Source organism: Rhinoderma darwinii, chromosome 5, assembly GCF_050947455.1.
Source record: "Rhinoderma darwinii isolate aRhiDar2 chromosome 5, aRhiDar2.hap1, whole genome shotgun sequence".
NCBI lineage: Eukaryota > Metazoa > Chordata > Amphibia > Anura > Rhinodermatidae > Rhinoderma > Rhinoderma darwinii.
This window is the reverse complement of record NC_134691.1, coordinates 219,722,212-219,747,904: the sequence shown is the minus strand read 5'-3', so window position 1 is coordinate 219,747,904 and position 25,693 is coordinate 219,722,212. Positions and strand designations below refer to the sequence as shown.

At 43.5% G+C, this 25,693-nt stretch overlaps 2 protein-coding genes across 3 annotated transcripts in view; one reads left to right on the top strand and one right to left on the bottom strand.

Annotated features, from left to right (window-relative positions):
- The window catches only part of RP9 (RP9 pre-mRNA splicing factor), a 79,423-nt gene extending 68,249 nt beyond the window's left edge, over positions 1-11,174 (bottom strand). The window contains exon 1 of one of the 2 annotated variants that reach the window (XM_075826948.1): positions 11,088-11,174. The gene's annotated coding sequence lies outside the window, so the exon portion shown is untranslated. Of the gene's footprint in view, positions 1-10,767; positions 10,785-11,087 lie in introns of those variants that run through there. The other variant, XM_075826946.1, reaches the window with a different exon arrangement.
- The window catches only part of FKBP9 (FKBP prolyl isomerase 9), a 50,833-nt gene continuing 35,844 nt past the window's right edge, over positions 10,705-25,693 (top strand). The window contains exons 1-4 of the mRNA XM_075826944.1: positions 10,705-11,392; positions 21,392-21,537; positions 22,320-22,509; positions 24,761-24,906. Of these exons, the coding sequence (XP_075683059.1) occupies positions 11,136-11,392; positions 21,392-21,537; positions 22,320-22,509; positions 24,761-24,906 (739 nt within the window). The 5' untranslated portion in view covers positions 10,705-11,135. The remainder of the gene's footprint in view (positions 11,393-21,391; positions 21,538-22,319; positions 22,510-24,760; positions 24,907-25,693) is intronic.

Genomic DNA, 25,693 nt, shown 5'->3' with positions numbered 1-25,693 from the left:
TTACGCGTCGTCGTTTGACAGCTGTCAAACGACGACGCGTAAATTACAGGTCGTCTGCACAGTACGTCGGCAAACCCATTCAAATGAATGGGCAGATGTTTGCCGACGTATTGAAGCCCTATTTTTAGACGTAAAACGAGGCATAATACGCCTCGTTTACGTCTGAAAATAGGTCGTGTGAACCCAGCCTTAGAGGCACAAAGTTGAATGCATTCCTGATCAGAAATGCAAAAGAAAAACTTTGGTTTTCCCAGACGGAAAGGTCATTTTGAGAAAATAAACCAGGAATATTTCTTGCAGGTTATATAAATGATCAATATCCACCTACTGGTTTAAAAGCTATAAAATCGTCTGTGGGTGAGATTGTGTCTAAAATCTCTTTTGTTTTGGATGAGTTAAAAAAATATTATAATAGCTTATACTTTACAATAAAAAATGACTCTCTATGGCAGATACATATTTTTTAAATAAAAATGACCTTTCCCTGCCTTTTATTAGAGGCTAGAGAGGTTAGCGTCTACCATCACATTAGAAGAAATTAAAAAAGCGGTGAACAGCAGCCCAAACACAATAAGCGCCTGGTTTGGAGGGTAACCATTTGAAGTATATAAAGAATATGGGGACAGTCTTATGGTGCCACTTCTAGAAGTATTTAAATCTTCCTATAAAAGTGGTAGTTTGCCTGACTTTATTGCCGGGTTCCCACGTAGCGTAAACGCTGCGGAATTTCCACAACGGAATTCTGTGCGGAAATTCCGCAGTATTTATTGCTGCAGAAGTGGATGAGAGTTTGAAAATCTCATGCCCACGCTGCGGAAATGTTAATAAGTTGACCTGTGGTGCGGAATTTAATTTTGCAGCATGTCAATTTATGCTGCGTTTTGGTTGATTTTCCGTTGCGGGTTTTCCCCATTGAATTCAATGGGGATGCAAATCCTGCAACAGAAAACCAGGCGTTGCGACTTTTGCAGTGTAATCGCAGCAATTATGACTCAAAAGTCGCAACTACGGAGAAATAAAAAAAAACATACCCAGAAGTCGGTGTTTCTTCGTCCAGTCCGGCCTCCTGGGATGACGTTGCATCCCATGTGACTGCTGCAACCAATCACAGACTGTAGTGGCCACATGGGCTGCAGTGTCATCCAGGGAGGCCTGATTGGACTGCATAGGAGGGACGTGTCACCATAACAATGGCCTACGTAAGTATTAAGAGATTTTTACTGCTGCTTTCCACCGCAGAAAATCCGTCCAAAAAAACGCACCACATTGCGATTTTTCAGATGAAATGTACTGCGGGTTCCAGGTTGGACACGCTGCGTGATTTCTATGCGGTGTATTTGCTCCATGGGAACCCGGCTCATGAGAGAGGTGGCTATCACGGTATTATTAAAACAGGATAAGGATCCACTTGAATGAACAATCAATAACAACAATTTGGCATGTATATTCGCATAATAAAGATACTGTGGTGAATTAAATAACGTCATTTAAAACAGCATAAACATGCTCTACAAAATCCTGGGGGCTACCACCATAATAAGTGGCCAGACACAGGGCCCCAATAAACCACCAAACACCTAGACAAAAACTGCTAATGCACAATGGACCACATGGTCTAGATACAAGGAATAAATAGATGAACAAAATGTTGCGTCAATAAAAAAGATATGTGAGCAGCAATGTCTGGGGAAAGGGGACAAAACGCCCCACGTGTATCGCCACAATGTGGCTTCTTCAGGGCCACTTGAGACATCTTCATACAGGCCTTTTTCAATAATAAATTCAGATATTAAAATCTTAGCCAGAGACCTTGCAGAAAGTTTGATATCAGTTATCTATTGTGTTGTAGGGAGCGACCAGATGGGATTTATGCAGGGGAAAACTACTATACAAATTATAACGAGATTATATTCAATGCTGCAGAGCTCACCCAAGGGAGCAGACCACTCAATACTGCCATTGGATTTGGTTAGGTCTTGACAGTGTCGAGCGGGATTTCCTGCGGGAGACCATAAAATATGTTTTCGTTTTCCCATAGAATTTATTAGGTGGATAAGTTTGTTTTGTGATTCTCCAAGATGGAGAACTATCCAATCCCTTCCATTTAACTAGAGAAACCCGTTAGAGATTCCGTCCCCTACGCTGTTCTCCTTAGTGATAGAGGTTTAGGTTTTACAAATAAGCCAGGACTGAAATACAAGGTTTATTTTTCATGGGAAATACGTTGCTTTATGCGGATGATGCCTTATTGTTTATCGGAGATTCCCTTTACAGTTTACCAAAGGTAATGGATGTTATCGAAGTTTTAAGTGGATTCTCTGATCTAACAATTAACTGGGAGAAGACAATTTTGATGTCCTTCAGAGGGAACTTATCGGTTGATAATCCGAAAGTGCAGGTCTTGAATAAAAGCAGTAAATTTACTTAGGCATTTTTATTTTGCTGAATATCCTTGAATTTGTATCTTCAAATGTAAAATAAAAATCGGAAATAAGATCGAGATATGGAAATCACTGTCCCTCTCTATCACTGATAGGGTTTCAATGTTAAAAATGATATAACTTCCTCAGTTGTTCTCTCCAGATCTCTTGTGTGGCTGCCTAAAAGGGTGTTTGAGACGTTCAAAAGCATATTTAACCCCTTAATGACCAGCCTATTTTGGACCTTAATGACCAAGCCATTTTTTACGTTTTTCCATCGTCACATTCCAAGAGCTATAACCTTTTTATTTTTGAGTCGACATAGCTGTATAAGGTCTTGTTTTTTGCGGGACAAGTTGTATTTTATAACAGCACCATTTTTAGGTACATATTATTTATTGATTAACTTTTATTAACTTTTTTTTTGGGGGGGAATAGAAAAAAATCTGAAATTTCGCCACACTTTTTTGCGTCCTAAATCTACACCGTTTGCCGTGTGGTATAAATAACACAATAACTTTATTCAGCGGGTTGTTACGATTGCAACGATACCAAATTTGTAGAGTTTTTGTATGTTTTACTACTTTTACACAGTAAAAACGCTTTTTTTTTCAAAATTATTTGTTTTTGTGTCTCCATATTTGAAGAGCCGTAACGTTTTTATTTTTTTCGCCGATGCGGTTGTATGAGGGCTTTTTTCTGCAGGACGACTTGTAGTTTTTATTGGTACCATTTTGGAGTAGATGCGACTTTTTGATCACTTTTTATCACATTTTTTTAAAGTCAGTATTCACAGAAAACAGCAATTTTTCCATAATTTTTTATTATTTTTTTTACGGCGTTCACCGTGCGGGTTAAATAATGTAATAGATTTATAGTCAGGGTCGTTACGGACGCGGCGATACCAAATATGTGTAACTTTTTAACTTTATTTTGTTTTTTTAATAGTAAACCATTTTGTAAGGGGAAAAGCTGGGTTTTTCATTTGTTTTCACATTTTTTTTAAAATTAACTATATTAACCCCTTCCCGACATCCGGCGTATATATACGACGCTGTCGGGAGGTGCTTCCCGCAAAGCGCCGTATATATACGGCGCAGTGATGGTGCGGGCTCAGGAGCAGAGCCGGCACCATCACCGCGGGGTGACAGCTGTATTATACAGCTGGCACCCTCCTGTAACTGCCAGGACCGGAGCTATTCTCCGATCCGGCAGATTAACCCCTCAGATGCTGTGCTCAATAGAGCGCAGCATCTGATAGGTTTTCACCCGATCGGCAACCCAGTGATGCAATCGCTGGGTTGCTGTGGCAATCGGACGCCAGAAAATGGCATCCGAGTCTGCCTTGTACGGGAGCCGATGAGGACCCGCCTGCGGCGTGTCCTCATAGGCTTGCTGTCAGTGAATAACTGACAGCGCTAATACACTGCACTACGTATGTAGTCCAGTGTATTAGAGTAGCGATCGGGGCATCAGGCCCTCATGTCCCCTAGTGGGACAAGTAAAAAAAGTAAAAAAAAGTTAATAAAAATGTGGTAAAACAATAAAAACACACACATTTCAAATAAAAATAAAGCTAAACTGACTTTTTTCCCATAGTAAGTCTTTTATTATGGGAAAAACCGTAAAAATCAAAAAAACTATACATAATTGGTATCGCCGCATCCGTAACGACCCAAACTACAAAACTATTATGTAATTTATCCCGCACGGTGAACGCGGTAAAAAAAAAACATGAAAAACAGCGCCAGAATCTTTGTTTTTATGTCACGTCTCCTTCCAAAAAATGCTATAAAAAGTGATCAAAAAGTCACATTTACTCCAAAATAGTACTAATAAAAAATGACAATCCGTCCCGCAAAAAATAATCCCTGACACCGCTTTGTGCACGCAAAAATAAAAAATATGTCGACACTGAAAACAAATGATTTTATAAAAAAAGTGATTTTATTGTGCAAAAGCCGCAATACATAAAAAAAACTCTATAAATTTGGTATCGCCGCGTACGTAACGACCCAAACTACAAAACAATTATGTAATTTATCCCGCATGGTGAACGCCGTAAAAAAAAAACATGAAAAACAACGCCAGAATCTTTGTTTTTAGGTCACATCTCCTTCCAAAAAATGCTATAAAAGGTGATCAAAAAGTCACATTTACTCCAAAATAGTACTAATAAAAAAACGACAATCTGTCCCGCAAAAAATAATCCCTGACACCGCTTTGTGCACGCAAAAATAATAAAGTTATGGGTCTTAGAATGTCGACACAGAAAACAAATGATTTTATAAAAAAAGTGATTTTATTGTGCAAAAGCTGCAATACATAAAAAAAACTATATAAATTTGGTATCGCCGTAATCGTATCGACCCGCAGAATAAAACTAACATGTAATTTAGGGCACACTGTGGATGCCGATAAAAAAAACAATAAAAAACTATTCCAGAATTGCTTGTTTTTGGTAATTTCCTTTACCAAAAAATGAAATAAAAAGTGATCAAAAAGTCGTATGTGTTCTAAAATGATACCAATAAAATCTACAGCCCGTCTCGCAAAAAACAAGCCCGCACACCGCTCAATCAACTGAAAAATAAAAAAGTTATGGCACTAGTAATGCGGTGATGAAAAACATCTCAATGCGCAGGCCGGAGGGGAACATTCCTTCAGTTTCAGGGCCCCAGGATTTAGGAACTAGGAAAGGGAAGGGACATCCGCTGGAAGCGAGGGCGCCCGTATTATACCAGTGCAAAACTTTCCCAGTAATATTTCCCAAACTACAAAGGAGAAAAAGTCCCCAAAAGGTGCAGAGCGTTACAAAAGGGGGATAAGAAAGAAAACCGTTTATCAGTGTGACACCGGCCTGTGCATAACGGATCGCTTCACAGCGTAACACACATCTATGGATAATTGTATTATTTACCCCATTATTATACCCTCTTATTATGCCCTGATGTACTCCGCACAGATTACATATACCCTGATATACTCCGTACAGATTACATATGCCACCACATTATAAACGGAAATACCAGCAAAACCCCAAACAGAACTATTACCAAGCAAAATCCATGCTCAAAATGGCGGTCTTTCCCTTCTTAGCCTTACAGTGTGGCCAAACAGCAATTTATGTCCACAAGTAAGGCATTACCATACCCGGGAGAACCCGCTTAACAATTTATGGGGTAAGATTCTCTAGGGGCACAACATCTTGTGCGGTGAATGGGCTGATCAGTGGAGAAATTGCAATTTTCACTTTGCACAATCCACTGCGTATTCATTTCTGAAAAACACCTGTGGAGTCTAAATTCTCACTACTCCCCTTGATAAATGCCTTTAGGGGTGTAGTTTCTAAAACGGGGTCACTTTTGTTTGGTACATCAGTGGTTTTGCAAATGCAACATGGCGTCCGCAAACCATTCCAGCAAAATCTACGCTCCAAAAGATAAATACCGCTCCTTTTCTTCTGAATGCTCCCATATACGTCAACAGCCGATTATAACCACATATGGGGCGTTACTGTACTCGGGAGAAATTACTTTACAAATGTTGGGGTGCTTTTTCTTCTCTATTCCTTGCAAAAATGAAAAATGTGTATCTAAAACGACATCTTGTTTGAAAAAAAAATTATTTTTCATTTTCATGGCTTAATTCTAATTAATTCAGCAAAAAACCTTTGGGATCAAAATTTTCACTATACCCCTAGATGATTCCTCAGGGGGTGCAGTTTCCCAAATGGAGTCACTTTTGGGGTGTTTCCACTGTACTAGTACTACAGGGGCTCAGCAAATATGACATGACACCCAGAAACCATTCCAAAATCCAAATGGTGCTCCTTCCATTCTGAGCCCTACCGTGTGTCCAAACAGATGTTTGTGACCACATGTGGGGTATTGTTTTACTCAGGAGAAGTTGCTTTACAAATGTTGCGGTGCTTTTTCTCCTCCAGTCCTTGTGGAAATGAAAAAAAAATACCTAAACCTACATTTTCTTTGAAAAAATGTAGATTTTCATTTTTACGGCCTACTTACAATAAGTTCTGTAAAAAAACTGGCTGGTCAAAACGCTTGCTACACCCCTAGATAATTTCCTCATGGGGTGTAGTTTCCAAAATGGGGTCACTTGTTGGGGGTTTCCACTGTTTTGTCCCCTCAGGAGCTTTGCAAATGCGAAATGGCCTCCGCAAACCATTCCTGCTAAATTTGAGTTCCAAAAGCCAAATGGCGCTCTTTCCCTTCTCAGCCTCGCTGTGTGTCCAAACAGCCGTTTATTACCACATGTGGGGTATTGTTTTACTCGGGAGAAATTTCTTTACAAATTTTATGGTGCTTTTTCTCCTTTAGTCCTTGTGGAAATGAAAAAAAATTAGCTAAACCTACATTTTATTTGAAAAAATTTAGATTTTCATTTTCACAGCCTACTTGCAATAATTTCTTCAAAAAACCTGTGGGGTCAAAATGCTCACTATACCCCTAGATAATTTCCTCAAGGGGTATAGTTTCCAAAATGGGGTCACTTGTTGGGGGTTTCCACTGTTTTGTCCCCTCAGGGGCTTTGCAAATGTGACATGGCCTCCGCAAACCATTCCTGCTAAATTTGAGCTCCAAGAGCCAAATGGCGCTCTTTCCCTTCTCAGCCTTGCCGTGTGTCCAAACAGCCGTTTATTACCACATGTGGGGTACTGTTTTACTCGGGAGAAATTGCTCTACAAATGTTGTGGTGCTTTTTCTACTTTAGTTCTTTTGGAAATGAAAAAAAATTAGCTAAACCTACATTTTATTTGAAAAAATTTAGATTTTCATTTTCATGGCCTAGTTCCAAAAATTTTTGCAAAAAAACTGGCCGGTCAAAATGCTTGCTACACCCCTAGATAAATTCCTCGAGGGGTGTAGTTTCCAAAATGGAGTCACTTTTGGGGGGTTTCCACTGTTTTAGTTCCACTAGACCTGTTCAAAGCGGATATGGTGCCTAAAATATATTCTAATAAAAAGGAGGCCCAAAATCCACTAGGTGTTCCTTTGCTTCGGAGGCCGGTGCTTCAGTCTATTAGCGCACTAGGGCCATATGTGGGATATTTCCTAAAACTGCAGAAGCTGGGCAATAAATATTGAGTTGCATTTCTTGGGTTAAACATTCCGTGGTACAAAAAAAATGGATTCAAAATGAATTTCTGGAAAAAAATAATGAACTTTGTAAATTTCACCTCTACTTTGCCTTAATTCCTGCGCAACGTCTAAAGGGTTAAGAAACTTTCTAAATGCTGTTTTGAATACTTTGATGGGTGCAGTTTTTAAAATGGGGTGACTTATTGGGGGTTTCTAATATCTAAGGACCTTAAAGCCACTTCACAACTGAACTGGCCCCTGTAAAAATATCCTTTTGAAATTTTCTTGAAAATGTGAGAAATTGCTGCTAAAGTTCTAAGCCTTGTAACGTCCTAGAAAAATAAAATGATGATCAAAATACGATGCCAATATAAAGTAGACATATGGGGGATGTTAGTTAGCAACATTTTTGTGTGGTATAACTGCCTGTCTTACAAGCAGATACATTTAAATTGAGAAAAATGCTAATTTTTGCAATTTTTCGCTAAATTTTGGTGTTTTTCACAATTAAATACTGAATGTATCGGGCAAATTTTGCCAGTAACATAAAGTCCAATGTGTCACGAGAAAACAATCTCAGAATCGCTTGGATAGGTAAAAGCATTCCGGAGTTATTACCTGTCAGGAAGGTCAAAAGTGGCCAAAGAGGGAAGGGGTTAAACTATTTTTTCACTTTTTTACTAGTCCCATTAGGGGACTATAATATGCGATTCTGCGATCGCTATTATAATACACTGCAATACTTTTGTATTGCAGTGTATTACTGCCTGTCCGTTTAACACGCGGCATGATCTAGCAGGCATTCACTCCAGGCAGACCTGGGGGCCTTTATTAGACCCCCGGCTGCCATTAGAGACACAGACACTCGGCGATCGTATCGCCGGGTGTCGGTGGGATGAGAGAGGGAGCTCCCTCCCTCTCTCCAAAACCACTCAGATGCGGTGCTCGCTATTGAGCACTGCATCTGAGGTGTTAAACGTGTGAGATCGATACTAATATCGATCTCACCCGGCAGAGCAGGGACGCTCCCAGCCCTCAGCTGCCTCTAGCAGCTGAGAGCAGGGAGATTTGACAGCTCCCTGCTCTGTTTACTTATTCCGATGCCGCGACGTAAAAAGTCTATGGCATCGGAATAAGGCCCGTTAGTGACCGACGTAGAAACACGATGGGCCGGTCACTAACGGGTTAATGATTTCATTTGTTTAAATAAAAGGCCAGAAATTAAGTTAGCTTTTTGGAAGGCAAAGGGTGGTCACACCAAATACTGATTTAATTTAGATTTCTCTTCTGTCCATGCACTTTGCATTATGTTAATTGATAAAAAAAAACAACTATTTCTATTTTTGAAAGCATTCTTACTTTTGCAGCATTTTTCCACGACTGCCTAAAACTTTTGCACAGTACTTTATATATACATGACCCCTTGTTTTTAATTTACCTAGTTATGTTCGAAACACATAGTGGAACACACTGTATCACTCTGGATATGTAATGAAAGATACGGACTCAGGAAACAACCTGAGACTGGGTTCACACGAGCATGTTCGGTCCGTAAAGGATGGAACGTATTTCGGCCGCAAGTCCCGGACCGAACACAGTGCAGGGAGCCGGGCTCCTAGCATCATAGTTATGTACGACGCTAGGAGTCCCTGCCTCTCCGTGGAACTACTGTCCCATACTGAAAAAATGATTACAGTACGGGACAGTTGTCCTGCAGCGAGGCAGGGACTCCTAGCATCGTACATAACTATGATGCTAGGAGCCAGGCTCCCTGCACTGTGTTCGGTCCGGGACTTGCGGCCGAAATACGTTCCATCCTTTACGGACCGAACATGCTCGTGTGAACCCAGCCTGAGACTGAGGGCTTGAAAATTGTTGAATTAAATGACTGCAGTAGCTCTAATGTTGGATGTATTATAATTGCATATTTAACTGAAGGTAATTCACAGTAATGTAAAAACAATAGATCAGTAAAGTTTACAACCAAAAAATTACATATCCCAAGTAAAAAAATGAAAAAACAGCTACAATAATTGGTAATGCTGCGTTCATAACAACCCGTACTATAAAATGATCATTTAAAATTTTTTTTATAAAAAGCGATAAAAAAGTCGCATTTACCTCAAAATGGTACTATTGAAAACTAAAAGTTGTCCGGGAAATAGTAATCTCTCATACAGATGGGGTCTGTAGTCATTTAGGAGACCTGTCTTTGAGGTCTAATTTGTTTAGGAGGCCTGTATTAGTTTATGGGGTCTGCATTAGTTTGGGGTCTGTATTAATTTTTGAGGGTATGCATTAGTTTAGGGGGTTGGTCTTGGGTTTGTGTTGGTTTAGGAACTCTGTATATGTTTAGGAGTCTGTACTACTTTAGGAACTCTGTATATGTTTAGGAGTCTGTACTACTTTAGGGGTCTGTATTTGTTTATAGGCTCTGGATAAATTTTAAGGGGTGATGAAGTCGGGTCATATGCACTATTTGTGAGGATGAGAACATATGGAGTGGCAGCCGTTCCCGCACACATCTGAAGCCACGCTTACATGAGTGCACATTTTTACCGGTAACACCACAATAGTACCACCATTCGCCAGTGCATGTGGACGTGGTTTCGGGGCACCTGCAGTTGCCGCTACGTTTGTTCTCACCAATTGTAATGCAAATGATCGGGACATAAGGTAAAATATTTTACCACACTTTTCTGAGTCTCCCTTGTCTCTTCCCAATAGTTGGCAAGCATGATATACCGGCATCTGTAGCCTCATACATTTTTTTAATTCAATTTTTTTCGTTTTGAGAAATGTGACAATTTATTTTATGAGAAAACATGAAATTCCTGAGCACCGAGTAGACCAGGGAAGGTTTGCTGAGGTGATGCTGTCTGGAAGATTGGCAGAGACTGGCATGACGGCTGTGGTGGGCCAATCTCCTCCCCTCATATACAATAAGGGTTATGGTTTCTGCCAACAAATCAGCCACGTAGACTGAGAGACGGGAGAGAACCAACTAACCCTCCTGTGTAATATTCCCGTGTCACCCTTTTTCAGACCGCTCCTCACGCGACATTACCCTTTCTTCAGTGACCCGCACCCTGCCCTTACCTCCCAGCAATATTTTATTACTGTACGCCATAACGAGTCCACCCCCCCCCCCTTCTCACTCCTCCCCTTAGGATGGGTGTATGAGGGGCTGAAAGGGGGGCTAGGGGTGTCCACGTTTACAAATATCGTAAATGGCCGCCACACACCAGTAAATAGTACAAGTTATAGTTTCCTGTTAGAAGTTTGTCGGCCCCCAGTGATTCAGTGAAAGACGAAGCTGCATACAAGTAACGGAGTCCTGAGAGAGCGCCGCATATTCCAGTCAGCGTTATCCCTGCTCGTACACGTCCGCATACTTGCTATAGATCTCCCGCCTGCCCTGCCACCTCCTGTACCCGCGGGCGCTGTGCCTGCAGGAGGTACACACTGCTGCCTGACTCTTCTCCCGACACTCCACATACTTTCCTCCACTAGTACTAGTACCTCCCCCTCCCTATACTCCCATCACTAAGTGCACAAGGCTCACCTCCTCTCTCCCCTAGTCTGACCCCAGCGAGTACCGCTCAGTGACATCATGGGTGCACGGTACAGGACGAGCCCGGCTGCCGCTCTACCGGGGATGCCAGTCAGTCGCTGGCCAGTATTGGCCTTGCAGGCCGCCTTTCTAGTAAGTTTTGTGACTTGTAACGACGCCCCTCCGGTGCCGGTGGATCAGCTGCACATAGACAAGACTTCAGTGCCCGAGCTGTGCCCACGCAGTGTCAAGGAGGGAGACTTCGTGCGGTACCACTACCATGGCACTTTCCCGGATGGCACCAAGTTTGACTCCAGGTAGGTGCCATTAATAATACTTGTGTAGTGGCTGTAATATGCGATTTGTGCAGGTCTGACCCTTTATGACAACAAGAACCGAGTTCTGTAACTTCTTCATAGTGCCACTCTCATCTATGTGCTGTGCCCCATTCATTCTTGTGATCGGTGGCGGTCCCAGCGGCTTCGATATCTCATCAATAACTAAAAGTACTGAACCCCTTTAAATAAACCTCTGTATTTCGCATTTCCTAATATATTCCTATTACCAGAATCACTTGCAGCCAATAGGGGAGACTAGGTGCAGGAAAGCTGATAGTACAGATACTTTATATGGCACCTGCTTTAATTCTGCCTCTATAAAAAAACCTTCCCCATTCATTCCTTTGTATCTATGGGAAAGTCATGCCTTGCAGTGCATTCCTAAGCTATGCTTGGCCACAACTGTGGTGTGGGGGGTTGTAGAGATTACAACAAATATGACTAGGCCCCTGCACCTGGGGGGCCTGCAGGCCCCTTACCAAATAAGGCTCAGTCCTTAGGAGATAGGTGGCATAATTATGTATTGACACTAGATGTAGCTCTCCCAATATAAGTAATAATACATTCCTATAGTGAAACTCGATCCTATACAAGACATTGTTTGGAGATATATATATATATATATATATATATATATATATATATATATATATATATATATATATATATAATACACATATCTCTCTCTATCTATGTATATATATAAAATCAGTGTTTACACTGGCAGTTGTGAAACGCATTTACATTACTACCTCTGGGATGATGATGATGGTTTTTGTGTTTCTTATAATTATTTACTGCAGAAACCTGTATAAAAAAGACATTATGGTCCAGTTATAATAACAGTATTTGTTTTTTAGCTCAGATGATGCCAGCATGTGTGCCATATTTATAAGGCATCTGGCTGCCACTTTTACATATATTCCTCATGTCTATGAGAGTAGGTTGAGCTGCTACTCCGATCAGTGAAGTAAGATCCCATACATCCATGCAGCACTTGAATTTGTCACATGTCACAAATCATTTGTGCCTATTTTGCGGACAGATGTGACACTTTATAAATGCGTGAGCTGAAGCCTTACATTTGCAGCAGCTTTTTTTCTGGTCTCAATTAGAGGCAAGCTGAAACATGATTCCCATGGATTGTCCACGTCCCCACATTTGCCTGTGAATTTCGGATAAAGGCCGTCTGTTGTAAGAGAATGTTTTTTGCAGAGGCCGCCTGGAATAGCAGTAGGGCCTTTCTGCCCACATTTTTTTAGGCCTGGTAGACATATAAGAAAGTTGTTAACACATAGTTACGAACGCTCACCGCACAGACATCCTGGAGTTCTCCAGTCCCAATTCACCACTAGTTTCTTCACACATTCCCTTGTAGGTCCATAAATCAGACTGGTAAGCATCTTGCAGTAATGTCTAGAAGGAGGACTGTCTGCATGGCCCATATAGTTCTGTATTTAGTTTGTATACAGGGCATTGTGGGGGTCAAAAACAGTGTTTCGGAGCCCTCTTTACTTGGGAGGGAGCTATGTGGGCGATTAAAGGGGTTATCCGGGTTATTAAAATTGATGGCCTATCCTGCACTTGAATGGGATAATGCTGGAATATCTTGCACGGCCGCTACAAGCATGCAAGTACGAACAGAAAGAAGAACCATGTAAACAGTGAAGAGGCTGCGGTGCTCGTCGAGTGCCGCGGCCCCTTCAAAGAGCTGTTTGGCGGGGGTGCCGACAGTTGCACCCCCACCAGTCTAATATTGATGGCCTATACTGAGGATAGACCATCAATTTTAAAAACCTGGATAACCCCTTTAAGGCCCTGTTCACATATGCGTTCAGAATTCTGCTTTGTCAGAGTAGAACAACGAAAATGGCGGAGGAGCAGGCTCCGTTAAACAACTGCCGCCCGACAGTACCCATTGACTTTAATGGGTTCCCGTCGGGGTGTTTGTAAATTTACTGGAAACTATAGTGCAGCATGCTGCACTACTGATTCCGGTATTTTCGGCGGAATCTGCGACGGAGGCTCCTAACAGAGGCTCCAACACAGATGTGAACAGGGCTTTATATCAATACCGGTGCACCGAAAACTGACATAACTATTTATAGGCCCTTTATCCAAAGCAAATAAAATAGAATGAGAGTTCTGCCAGGCGTGGAGGAAGTGTTAAACGGATGCTGAAGGCTCAATGCACAAGTTGCGTATTACGTGCGGTTTTGCCGCGTGTATTTTCTTGCGGCATATCCGCAGAGTAATACAGTACCAGCAAAGTAAATGAGATTTCAGGAAATCTCATGCACACGCTGCAGGTTTTTTTGACACGTAAATTGACATGCGGTGCGTATTTTAAAACTTGCAGCATGTCAATTTATCTTGCGTTTCCACTTGCGAATTGTATCTGCCTAGTTCTAAGGAAAAATGCACCAAAACCAACAGCACTGATTTATACATCAAAATAAAAAACCACACCGAAAAATGCATCTAAATACGCACGATTATGTTTGGTTTTTACCTGTGAATTTAATGCGTTTTCCCGCGGTTTTGATGCGTATTTTCCGCAGTAACATACACAATGTGTTCATGTAGCCTAACAGGCATCTGTCACCTATAGACTATAATGGGTCACAAAAATTCATGATATATCCATTAAATTGATACCAATATAGTCTATATTGACGGATGCCAAAGGCATCAATCACATCCTCTGTTAAACGCATACATCGGAAGCTTTTCCTGGCATATACTGTATGTCAAACTGGGACTATATAATGTAGTGTGAAAGGAGCCTAATAAGTGTAATGGCAGGGGGGTAGGGAAACAGACAGTGAGCCCTAATCTACCCACCACTCAGTCCCTGCCTACTTGCAACGACCCGCCCTAGGCGACGGGGTACAACTCGGCGACGGTCCCTACGCTCAGTAGGTGCACGACAGACAAACAGACAAGGGGACACAAGCAAAGGGAAATGGGGCAGTTGCCCACGGCAACACAGTGAGCAACAAGAGTGGTGAACGAGCCGAGTCAAACCAGGAATGTACGAGGTACCAAACGCAGAGCAGGAGAGTAGTCAGTAAGCCGGGGTCAGTATGAAGCAAGGTCAAATAGCTAGGAGCTGCAGCAAGGCCAGGAAACCACACGAGAAGAATCACAAGCAAAGGAGGAACAGGAAAGGCAGGTATAAATAGACAGAGGGCGGGAGCTAGCTCCGTCTGGCCAGGCTGCGATAGGCTCTCCCACTCCTAAGCCTGCCATCCTGAGTGGTGGAAGATGGAGTCAGTCTCAGAGACATAGAACCAGGTGCAGACTGATTACCCATGGGCGTATACACAGAAGTTGTGCCTGGCAGATCCTTTACAGTACCCCCCCTTTTATGAGGGGCCACCGGAACCTTTCTAAGTGGACCTGGTTTATTGGGGAAACGAAGGTGGAACTTCCTGACCAATACCCCAGCGTGAACATCCCGGGCGGGTACCCAAGTCCTCTCCTCAGGCCCGTATCCTCTCCAATGGACCAGGTACTGGAGGGAGCCTTGGACCATATTGCTGTCCACAATCTTGGCCACCTCGAATTCCACCCCCTCAGGGGTGAGAACGGGAACAGGAGGTTTCCTCGAGGGAGCCCAGGACGGGGAGCAGCGTTTAAGGAGGGAGGCATGAAACACGTCGTGTATACGAAAAGATGGGGGCAACTCCAGTCGGAAGGAGACAGGATTGAGGACTTCAATGACCTTATACGGCCCTATAAACCGGGGAGCAAACTTCTTGGACGGGACCTTAAGGCGCAAGTTCTTAGACGATAACCACACCAGATCCCCGACCATAAACAAGGGGTTAGCAGAACGTCTTCTATCAGCCTGAGTTTTTTGTATACTCTGGGACACCTCTAGGTTCTTCTGAACCTGGGCCCAGACTGTGCACAGTTCCCGATGAACGACCTCTACCTCGGGATTGTTGGAACTACCAGGTGAAACAGGAGAACCGTGGATTAAACCCAAAATTACAGAAAAAGGGGGAGACCCCTGACGAGTTACTGACCCGGTTATTAAGGGAAAATTCGGCGAGGGGAATGAATGAGACCCAATCAAATTGACAGTCAGAGATAAAACACCTTAAATATTGTTCTAGAGACTGATTAGTCCTCTCAGTTTGGCCATTAGTTTCAGGATGGAAGGCAGAGGAGAAGGACAGATCAATCTCCAACTTTTTACAGAAGGCTCTCCAAAACAATGAAACAAATTGTACCCCTCTGTCCGAAACAATATTGACAGGGACCCCATGGAGACGCAGGATGTGTTTGACAAACAAGGTAGCTAACGTATTAGCATTGGGTAGTTTCTTGAGGGGCACAAAGTGGCACATCTTACTGAAGCGGTCTACTACCACCCACACCACCGACTTGCCTTGAGATGGAGGCAAATCGGTGATAAAATCCATGGAGATATGGGTCCAAGGTCTCTGGGGAATGGGCAAAGAATGTAGTAAGCCCGCTGGTCGGGACCTGGGAGTCTTGGACCTGGCACAAACCTCACAAGCGGCGACGTAGGCCTTAACGTCTTTAGGCAACCCAGGCCACCAATAGTTTCTGGCAATGAGGTGTTTGGTACCCAGGATGCCTGGATGACCAGATAGTGCGGAGTCATGATTTTCCCTAAGTACCCTTAGCCGGAGTTGCAGGGGAACAAACAGCTTGTTCTCAGGAAGGTTCCCGGGAGCTGAACCTTGATCAGCCGCAATTTCAGAGACTAAATCAGAATCAATAGAAGAAACGACTATACCAGGAGGCAAAATACAAGCAGGATCTTCCTCCGAAGGAGGGCTGGCCATGAAGCTACGTGACAGCGCATCGGCCTTAATATTTTTAGACCCAGCCCTATTGGTAACCAAAAAGTTGAATCTGGTAAAAAATAGCGCCCATCGAGCTTGTCTCGGGTTTAGCTTTCGGGCAGATTCTAGGAAAACCAGATTCTTGTGGAATGACCGTTACCTGGTGCCTAGCCCCCTCCAGGAAGTGGCGCCACTCTTCAAATGCCCATTTAATGGCTAAGAGTTCGCGGTTACCAATATCAGTTACTCTCATTGGGCGAAAACTTCCTGGAGAAGTAGGCACAGGGACGGAGATGGGTGAGGGACCTGGTACCCTGGGACAAGACAGCCCCCACTCCCACCTCGGATGCGTCAACCTCCACGATAAATGGCTCCATTTGGTTGGGCTGGACCAGCACCGGAGCCGAGATAAAGCACTTCTTAAGGACCTCAAAAGCCTGGACAGCCTCAGGAGGCCAGTGGAGGAGATCAGCACCTTTGCAAGTGAGGTCCGTAAGAGGCTTAGCGATGACCGAGAAGTTAGCAATAAATCTCCTGTAATAATTAGCGAACCCCAAGAAACACTTCAACGCCTTCAGGGAGGCAGGTTGGACCCATTCCGCCACAGCCTGGACCTTGGCGGGGTCCATGCGGAATTCATGAGGAGTGAGGATTTGACCCAAAAATGGTATCTCTTGCACCCCAAACACACATTTTTCGGTCTTAGCAAACAGTTTGTTTTCCCGAAGGACCTGGAGCACCTTCCTGACATGCTCAATGTGGGAGGACAAGTCCTTGGAAAACACGAGTATGTCATCAAGGTACACTACAAGAAATACCCCCAGGTAATCCCTAAAAATCTCATTTATGAAATTCTAGAAGACCGCGGGGGCATTACACAACCCAAAGGGCATGACGAAGTATTTCGAAATGACCTTCGGGCGTGTTAAGCGCAGTCTTCCACTCATCCCCCTCTTTGATGCGGATAAGGTTATACGCCCCCCGTAGATCAAACTTAGAGAACCATTGGGACCCCTGGACTTGATTAAAGAGATCAGGAATCAAAGGAAGGGGATACTGGTTCCTTACAGTGACCTTATTCAAGTTACGGTAGTCAATGCATGGCCTAAGACCACTATCCTTCTTCCCTACGAAGAGAAGCCAGCACCTACCGGAGAAGTAGAGGGGCAAATGTAACCCTTGGCCAGGCATTCCTGGATATACTCTCTCATGGCTTCACGTTCGGGACAAGAAAGGTTAAATATCCTACCCTTAGGGAGCTTAGCTCCTGGTACCAAATCGATAGCGCAATCGTATTCTCTATGAGGAGGTAACACTTCGGAGGCCTCCTTAGAGAAAACATCGGCGAAGTCCTGAACAAACTCAGGTAGCGTGTTCACCTCCTCAGGGGGAGAAATAGAATTAACAGAAAAACATGACGTCAAGCATTCATTACCCCATTTGGTAAGCTCCCCAGTATTCCAGTCAAACGTGGGATTATGCAACTGCAACCAGGGAAGGCCTAAAACCAAATCGGACGATAATCCCTGCATCAACAGTACAGAGCACTGCTCCAAATGCATGGAGCCAACAAGGAGTTCAAAAACAGGGGTATGCTGAGTAAAATAACCATTAGCAAGGGGAGTGGAGTCGATACCCACTACCGGGACAGGTTTAAGCAAATCAATCATAGCTAGAGACATAGCAAATTCCACAGACATGATATTAGCAGAAGACCCTGAATCCACGAAGGCACTGCCGGTAGCAGACCTACCACCAAAAGAGACCTGAAAGGGAAGCAAGATTTTATTACGTTTCATATTTACGGGAAATACCTGTGCGTCCAAGTGACCTCCCCGATGATCACTTAGGCGCGGAAGTTTTCCGGCTGCTTATTCTTACGCCTAGGACAGGTGTTCACTTGATGTTTGTCATCCCCACAATAGAAGCAGAGACCATTCTTCCTGCGGAACTCTCTACGTTGTCGGGGGGACACGGAGGCCCCGAGTTGCATAGGTACCTCCGAGTCTTCCGTGGAAGAGCGAAGCAACGGGACCTCGGGAGGCATCATGGGGGAGTCAGAGGGGAAAACACAAAACCGTTCAAGTTGTCGTTCCCTGAGACGTCGGTCAAGTCGTACCGCTAAAGCCATAACCTGGTCTAAGGAGTCAGAACAGGGATAGCTAACTAGCAGGTCTTTCAGGGCGTTCGACAGACCCAACCTAAACTGGCACCTTAAGGCAGGGTCATTCCACCGAGAAGCTACGCACCACTTCCTAAAGTCAGAGCAATACTCCTCCACAGGTCTCTTACCCTGACGTAAGGTCACCAGCTGACTCTCGGCAAAGGCAGTCCTGTCAGTCTCGTCATAAATGAGTCCGAGAGCAGAAAAGAAACGGTCAACGGAGGAAAGTTCAGGGGCGTCAGGAGCCAGGGAGAAGGCCCATTCTTGGGGCCCTTCCTGGAGCCGGGACATAATTATACCCACCCGCTGGCTCTCAGAACCTGAGGAGTGGGGCTTTAAGCGAAAGTAGAGCTTACAACTCTCCCGAAAGGAGAGAAAAGTCCTCCGGTCCCCTGAGAACCGGTCAGGCAACTTGAGGTGGGGTTCGTGAGGTGAGGGGTACTACCATGGCAGCGTCAGGCTGGTTGACCCTCTGAGCCAGGGCCTGGACCTGTAGGGAGAGACCCTGCATTTGCTGAACCAGGGTCTCAAGGGGGTCCATAATAGAGTGAGGGACCAGGGTAGCCTAGGTATATGGGCTTGTGATTATGTAATGGCAGGGGGGTAGGGAAACAGACAGTGAGCCCTAATATACCCACCACTCAGTCCCTGCCTACTTGCAACGACCCGCCCTAGGCGACGGGGTACAACTGGGCGACGGTCCCTACGCTCAGTAGGTGCACGACAGACAAACAGACAAGGGGACACAAGCAAAGGGAAATGGGGCAGTTGCCCACGGCAACACCGTGAGCAACAAGAGAGGTAAACGAGCCGAGTCAAACCAGCAATGTACGAGGTACCAAACGCAGAGCAGGAGATTAGTCAGTAAGCCGGGGTCAGTATGGAGCAGGATCAAATAGTTAGAAGCTGTAGCTGGGCCAGGAAACCACACGAGAAGAATCACAAGCAAAGGAGGAACAGGAAAGGCAGGTATAAATAGACAGAGGGCGGGAGCTAGCTCCGTCTGGCCAGGCTGCGATAGGCTCTCCCACTCCTAAGCCTGCCATCCTGAGTGGTGGAAGATGGAGTCAGTCTCAGAGACATAGAACCAGGTGCAGACTGATTACCCATGGGCGTATACACAGAAGTTGTGCCTGGCAGATCCTTTACAATAAGTCTGCACAATAAAGCATATGTCTGTATACTTTTTTGGTCAAACGTATGTGAACTATGCCATATTACAGAAAACTAACCTACAGAGCACTTCACATAAGTTTACATATCCCTGGCACAGGTTCACACAACCTGATTGTTGTGGGTCTTCAGAACAGATTGAAAAGGAAATTTCTATTTTCTTACACCAATTCCTAGTAATTCCAATTAATAGTTACGACCATAAGATGTTTACATTAATAAAACGATGTGCGATGAACTATTGGATCTTACTAGTAAGGCTGGGTTCACAATGTAATTCACTGTATTTTAACGATATATATTGTGCTCCCACAAATATGAACATTTGAAAATTCACTGAAGTGATAAATGAGTAAAATGTATAATTTTTATTTCATAGCTATCTAAAAACAGGGGTACAATCACCACTGTGAAAAGCCCAACCGTGTATTTAAAAACGTATTAAACAGAATACTCGCAGTCCTAGTTCGTTTGCGAACCCTTTGTGACTGGGTATGTAAACAGAGATATCAAAATATGGAATCAGCGTATAACATTGGTAAAGCAGTGGTTTGGACCCTCGTTCACACAGGAGCCTGCGTTGACCGCACCAGATTCTCCCAATGTACAGATGCACAACAATGCCACTGCCCCCTACGCAAAATTCCCTCACTTCACCCGACCAGCAAATGCATTATAAATGGTATATATGTCATCTGATATAACCCCCTATTAGTCACAGCAGTGTTCCCTGTCCGCCATTCTGCATTTACAACAATGTCCTCGCTATCCCTTCCCGTAGTCTCAGATGTGGCCCCAAATGTAGTCATATGGTATACCCATCTCCAACCAGAAGAGACATCATTGCATGTATTGCTATAGAGGGGCTATATCCATCTTATAAAGTTACTAGCATATTTCATCACTTTATGATTGGTCTGGGTATGACCTGTGTGACCCCCACTGATCCTGAGAATGAAGGGGCCGCAGCACTGTGGCCCTTCATTGTTTTTCCCTGCACAGCATCGCCATCCACTGTGCACAGGGTGCTGCAGCAAGTTAATAGGACAGGATGCAGCTCCCTGCAAAGCGGGGTGGCCAGGATCGCCGCCGTGCAGGGAAAAGGTAGGAGTGGACGCAGTGCTAAATGATCTAACTAACAGTTTCTAACCTCTAATGTGATCTGCTCCTGGTTTTGGCAACAAAGGTACGGACAATGAACCAAAACAGCCGGGTGAATGTGCTATAAGTCAGTAGAATACAGGAACCATTTACTATGGACTGCCTGACAGTAAGCGGAGATGCCAGCTCTCTGCTCAGTTCATTGACAAATGAAAAGTATTTAGGAAAGGTCATGAAACTGAAGCTGAACTTTTGACAAAGCTTTCCTCAAAATGTGGGACATAAAACAAATGCAGGTGACATTTTTATGACTAATGACTCTTCATCTCCTATCTATTTGGCTCGTAATATGTATTGAGACTGTGTCGTTTAATGCACGGCCCCATTGAAATACAGCGACACATTTGGGATTCGTGTGATATAAATTCCAAATTCACCCTAAACATTTGCTGCTTGTGTTAGTGTTAAAAAAAAATTCAGATTGTGGGTCAATTCATGAGTGAAATTAACCTCGTTACTATTCTACATAGAGGGTGGGTGCAGGACTATGAACAGTTTTCTGTACTTTTATTTCACTATTTTATTAATTGTTTTGCTGTACAATTACTTTTGACCAAATGCAAGCTGATCTGGCATATGTTTGGTAATACAGCATTTATTGAAAAAACAACAACATTTAGTTGATCAATGAGAACTATTTTTTATTTTTTTTTGCAGTTATGACAGGAGTACAACCTATAATGTCTTTGTGGGAAAAGGACAGATCATTGCAGGAATGGACAAAGCCCTGATTGGAATGTGTGTAAATGAGAGGCGATTAGTGAAGATTCCACCTAGTCTTGCCTACGGGAGTGAAGGAGTGGGTAAGTGATCTGCCTGCATGCCTTGGTAACTGTTCAAATTGAATTCATGTCTATGTGTTACAAAATGTATGAGAAAGATATGATGTCTTTGCATCTTAAGCCATTTCACATCACATACATTTGACCTATACTTAGAAAAACAACAACATACTGCAAAAAGGGAGGCAATGGTTTAGGGTTTTGTTTGGTATACATTACAATGGATGACACAATGTGATATCCTGTGAAGGTCATATCGTTAAATTGATGATGGGAGACGGGGACCGCAGAGGGTGGCAGTACAGGAATGGTAAGGTGAGTATATTTAAAGAAATGTTTTCATGAAGACAGCCCCTTTCCGTATGCGTTATTAGGGCATATGTACGTCACAGAGGGTGGTCACACGCTCGGGATCCTACTCTATGAGCCAGTGCAGAGAGACAATAAGTAAAAGCATCTCCTACACTGGTAGACCCGGCCCATCCATGCATTATGTCGTCGGCCATTCATTTGAATTTTCCCTGTTTCAGGCATTGTCTGCTTTAGACAACCCCTGCTCACGTGCTCTATTACATATGAATGTAATAGAGAGAGGTCTGCTGCCTGGAACCCCCCTATTAGCCAGAGAGAAGACTCGCTGTAAAGGCCTTTATTTTAATTGCCACTGTGTAATGTTTCATTTCTTCTGCAGTGTTGCAGCAGAGGGAATGATGACATCTCTCGGAAATAACAGCTGAGCGGCTCCTCTTCTTTTTGGCTCTATATTGAGCATGTACTTGAACATTTTTTCTTCTTTTTCACAGCTGGTGTCATTCCCCCGGATGCAGTTCTACACTTTGATGTCCTTTTACTGGATATCTGGAACCCAGAAGACAAAGTTGAAACAGAGACGTACCACAAAGCAGAAAATTGTTCTCGAACAGTACAAGTATCTGATTTCATTCGCTACCACTACAATGGAACTTTGCTGGATGGGACTCTTTTTGATTCGAGGTATATATTTTTTAAATATATATATATTTATATATACAGTCAAGTCACATTATTATGACCACCTCCTACTTCTGACCTTTTCAGCGCATAGCCCATGAAGGAAGTGATGTGTACTGGGCTGGCTTGGTGGGTATATAAGGTGTGCGATAAGTTGTCTGAACACATATCGCTCGTTGTTGCCATGGGTAGAAAGGGCGATTTTATCAGAGTTGCAAAAGGGATGATCATTAGTTTCAGGCCAAGGCTGGCAGTATTTCTCAAACAGCACAGTCTGTGAACTGTCCGTGTGCTGCTGTGGTGAAAGTGTATTGTGAATGGACAATTGGCACCATTGGGAATAACCGACGTGGAAACTGTGGAGCACGACATGCCATTGATGTGAGAGGTGAATGTCGGTGCGCGAGGGCCGAATGACACGCTACAGTGCATCAGCTCACCCTGAAAATCAACCATGGGGCTACCAGACGTGTGTCTAAGGCAGAGGGATGGTCACTGTTCCTATGCTAACAAAGGTGCATCGGAAAAATTGAAATGTCCAACAGTAGTTGGAAGAGCACGACCAAGACTTCTAAGTACTTCCCTGGCCTCCTAATTCGCCAGACTTGAACCCTATTAAGCATCTGTGGGAGCACCTCGATCATCTTGTTCTCTCTATGGATCCTCCCCTCACGCACCCTCCAGCAAATGTGAGATGCACTGCAGTCTGCCTGGCTCCAGATACCGGAGACAACCTACCAGCACTTTATTGAGTTACTCCCGGCACGTCTAGCTGCTGTCTGTGCTGCACACGGAGGTTACTCTGCATATTATCTGGTGGTCATAATAATGTGACTTGACTGTATATAAACAAACATTTCTGCCTTCTCTTTTGTGTGTCTGCTGTCTTCTCTGACAAAACCAAATGCTTTTAGGAATCTAACTGCACAAAATAAAAAATGCATTTTCAGTAAGGACATAATCTTAAGGCTGGGTTCACACGACCTATTTTCAGACCTAAACGAGGCGTATTATGCCTCTTTTTACGTCTGAAAATAGGGCTCCAATACGTCGGCAAACATCTGCCCATTCATTTGAATGGGTTTGCCGACGTACTGTGCAGACGATCTGTCAAACGACGACGCGTAAAATGACTGCCTCGTCAAAGAAGTGCAGGACACTTCTTTGCAACGTAATTTGAGCCGTTTTTCATTGAAGTCAATGAAGAGCAGCTCAAGATTACTGCATAATGCGAGGAGGAGCTTTTACGTCTGAAACGAGGCAGCTGTTTTCTCCTGAAAACAGTCTGTCTTTTCAGACGTAAAAGCCAGTACTCGTGTGCACATACCCTAACTGTTCATAAATTCTTCTATATAGTTTTTGTGTGAAAGATTATGTCCACCATAATGTATTTACGAGGGTGAGTGAAAAATTATCCGCACTCTGGCCGTAGAATTTATTTTAATCAACTTTCAGAAAAGACAAATACATATTTTTTTTACATAATCTCGCTGCTTTTCAATAGACTTTGTCCATCTGTCAACAAGCTTTCATATTCCCACATTAAATAATGTTTTAGGCTGAGCTGCGAGCCACGAATGCACCGCTCTCTTCACCTCTTCACCAGACGTGAGCCATGGCTGATTTGCAAATGATTTGCCACATAATTCACTGATAATCGTCTATCCAATAGAATCAGTTCACGTGTCGTTGACGTGGAGGGGCGTCCGGCTTCTTCTTCATGGCTGACATTTGTGCGACCTTCCTTGAACTTCTGTATCCATTCATACACACTTCTTCGCGACAAAACACTTTCTCCATACTGCGCACAAAGTCTTTGATATCGGCACCAGACACACCATCAGATCACAAAAAACAAATCACTGCATGCTGCTCTTCTTTTGTGCAAATCAAAAGTGGGGCAGCCATTATTTTTCGCACCGCAGTCACAAATAAACAGACATAACACATTCAAACCTGCACAGCAGTGACTGATCTGAGATAGCGACCTTGTACGGACAGCGCTGATAAGACCAACAGAAGTTTAATATTACCGGAGTGTGAATAATTTTTGACTCACCCTTGTATATGGACAAGCATTCAGCATCGGTCAATACAACGCTACAGATGATAAAAAATAAATAAAATGCTGACCAAATTCTACATACTAATTGTATTCTATCACAAAATTAGAAGAACTCTCTCCACTTTCACTCCTCCACGGGGAAGGGAAGTAACAACACTGAAACATTATTTGTATTTTCTTCCCCTCAAGTCACAATCGCATGAAGACTTATGACACCTATGTGGGAATTGGCTGGTTGATCCCTGGAATGGATGCTGGACTACTAGGAATGTGTGTGGGTGAGAAACGTACAATCACAGTCCCCCCCTTTCTCGCATATGGAGAAGATGGTGATGGTAAGATTAGACTATAGTGGCATTAAATTCTGTTAGCAAATTTAAATAACATCTGTACTGTAAACTTATCTATACACTGTTCAGCTATAACATTAGAACCACTAACAGTTGAAGTGAATAGTGAACAGTCATTTCTGGAAATTGATGTGTAAAGAGCAGCAAAAATGGGTGTAAGGATCTGAGCGACTTTGACAAATTGTAAAGGCTAGACCACTGGGTTAGAACACCTCCTAAACAGTAGGTACCAAAATTGTTCCTAGGAAGGACAACTCATGGACCAGCGACATGATCATGGGCACCCAACACTCATTGATGCGCGTGGGGAACAAAGGCTAGCCTTTCTGGTCGGATCTCACGCTTTTTTAGCAGAAATTGCTGAAAAAGTTAATACCAGCTTTGATAGAAAGGTATCAGAACACATAGTGCAAAACAGCTTGCTGCGTATGGGGCTGCGTAGCCGCAGATCAGTCAGAGTGCCAATGCTAACCCCTGTCCATCGCCAAAATCGCCTACGTCATGTGAGCATCAGAACGGACCATGGAGCAATGAAAGAAGGTGGCCTGGTGTGATTATTTATGTTTTCTTTTACACCATATGGACGGCTGGATGCGTATGTGTTGCTAAGCTGGGGGAGATGGCGGATGCACTATGGGAAGAAGGAGAGCCGGCAGAGTAAGTGTAAAGGTCTGGGCAATGTTTTGCTGGGAAACCTTGGGTCCCGGCATTCATGTGGAAGTTACTTTGACATGTTGCATCTACTTAAACATTGTTGCAGACCAAGTACACC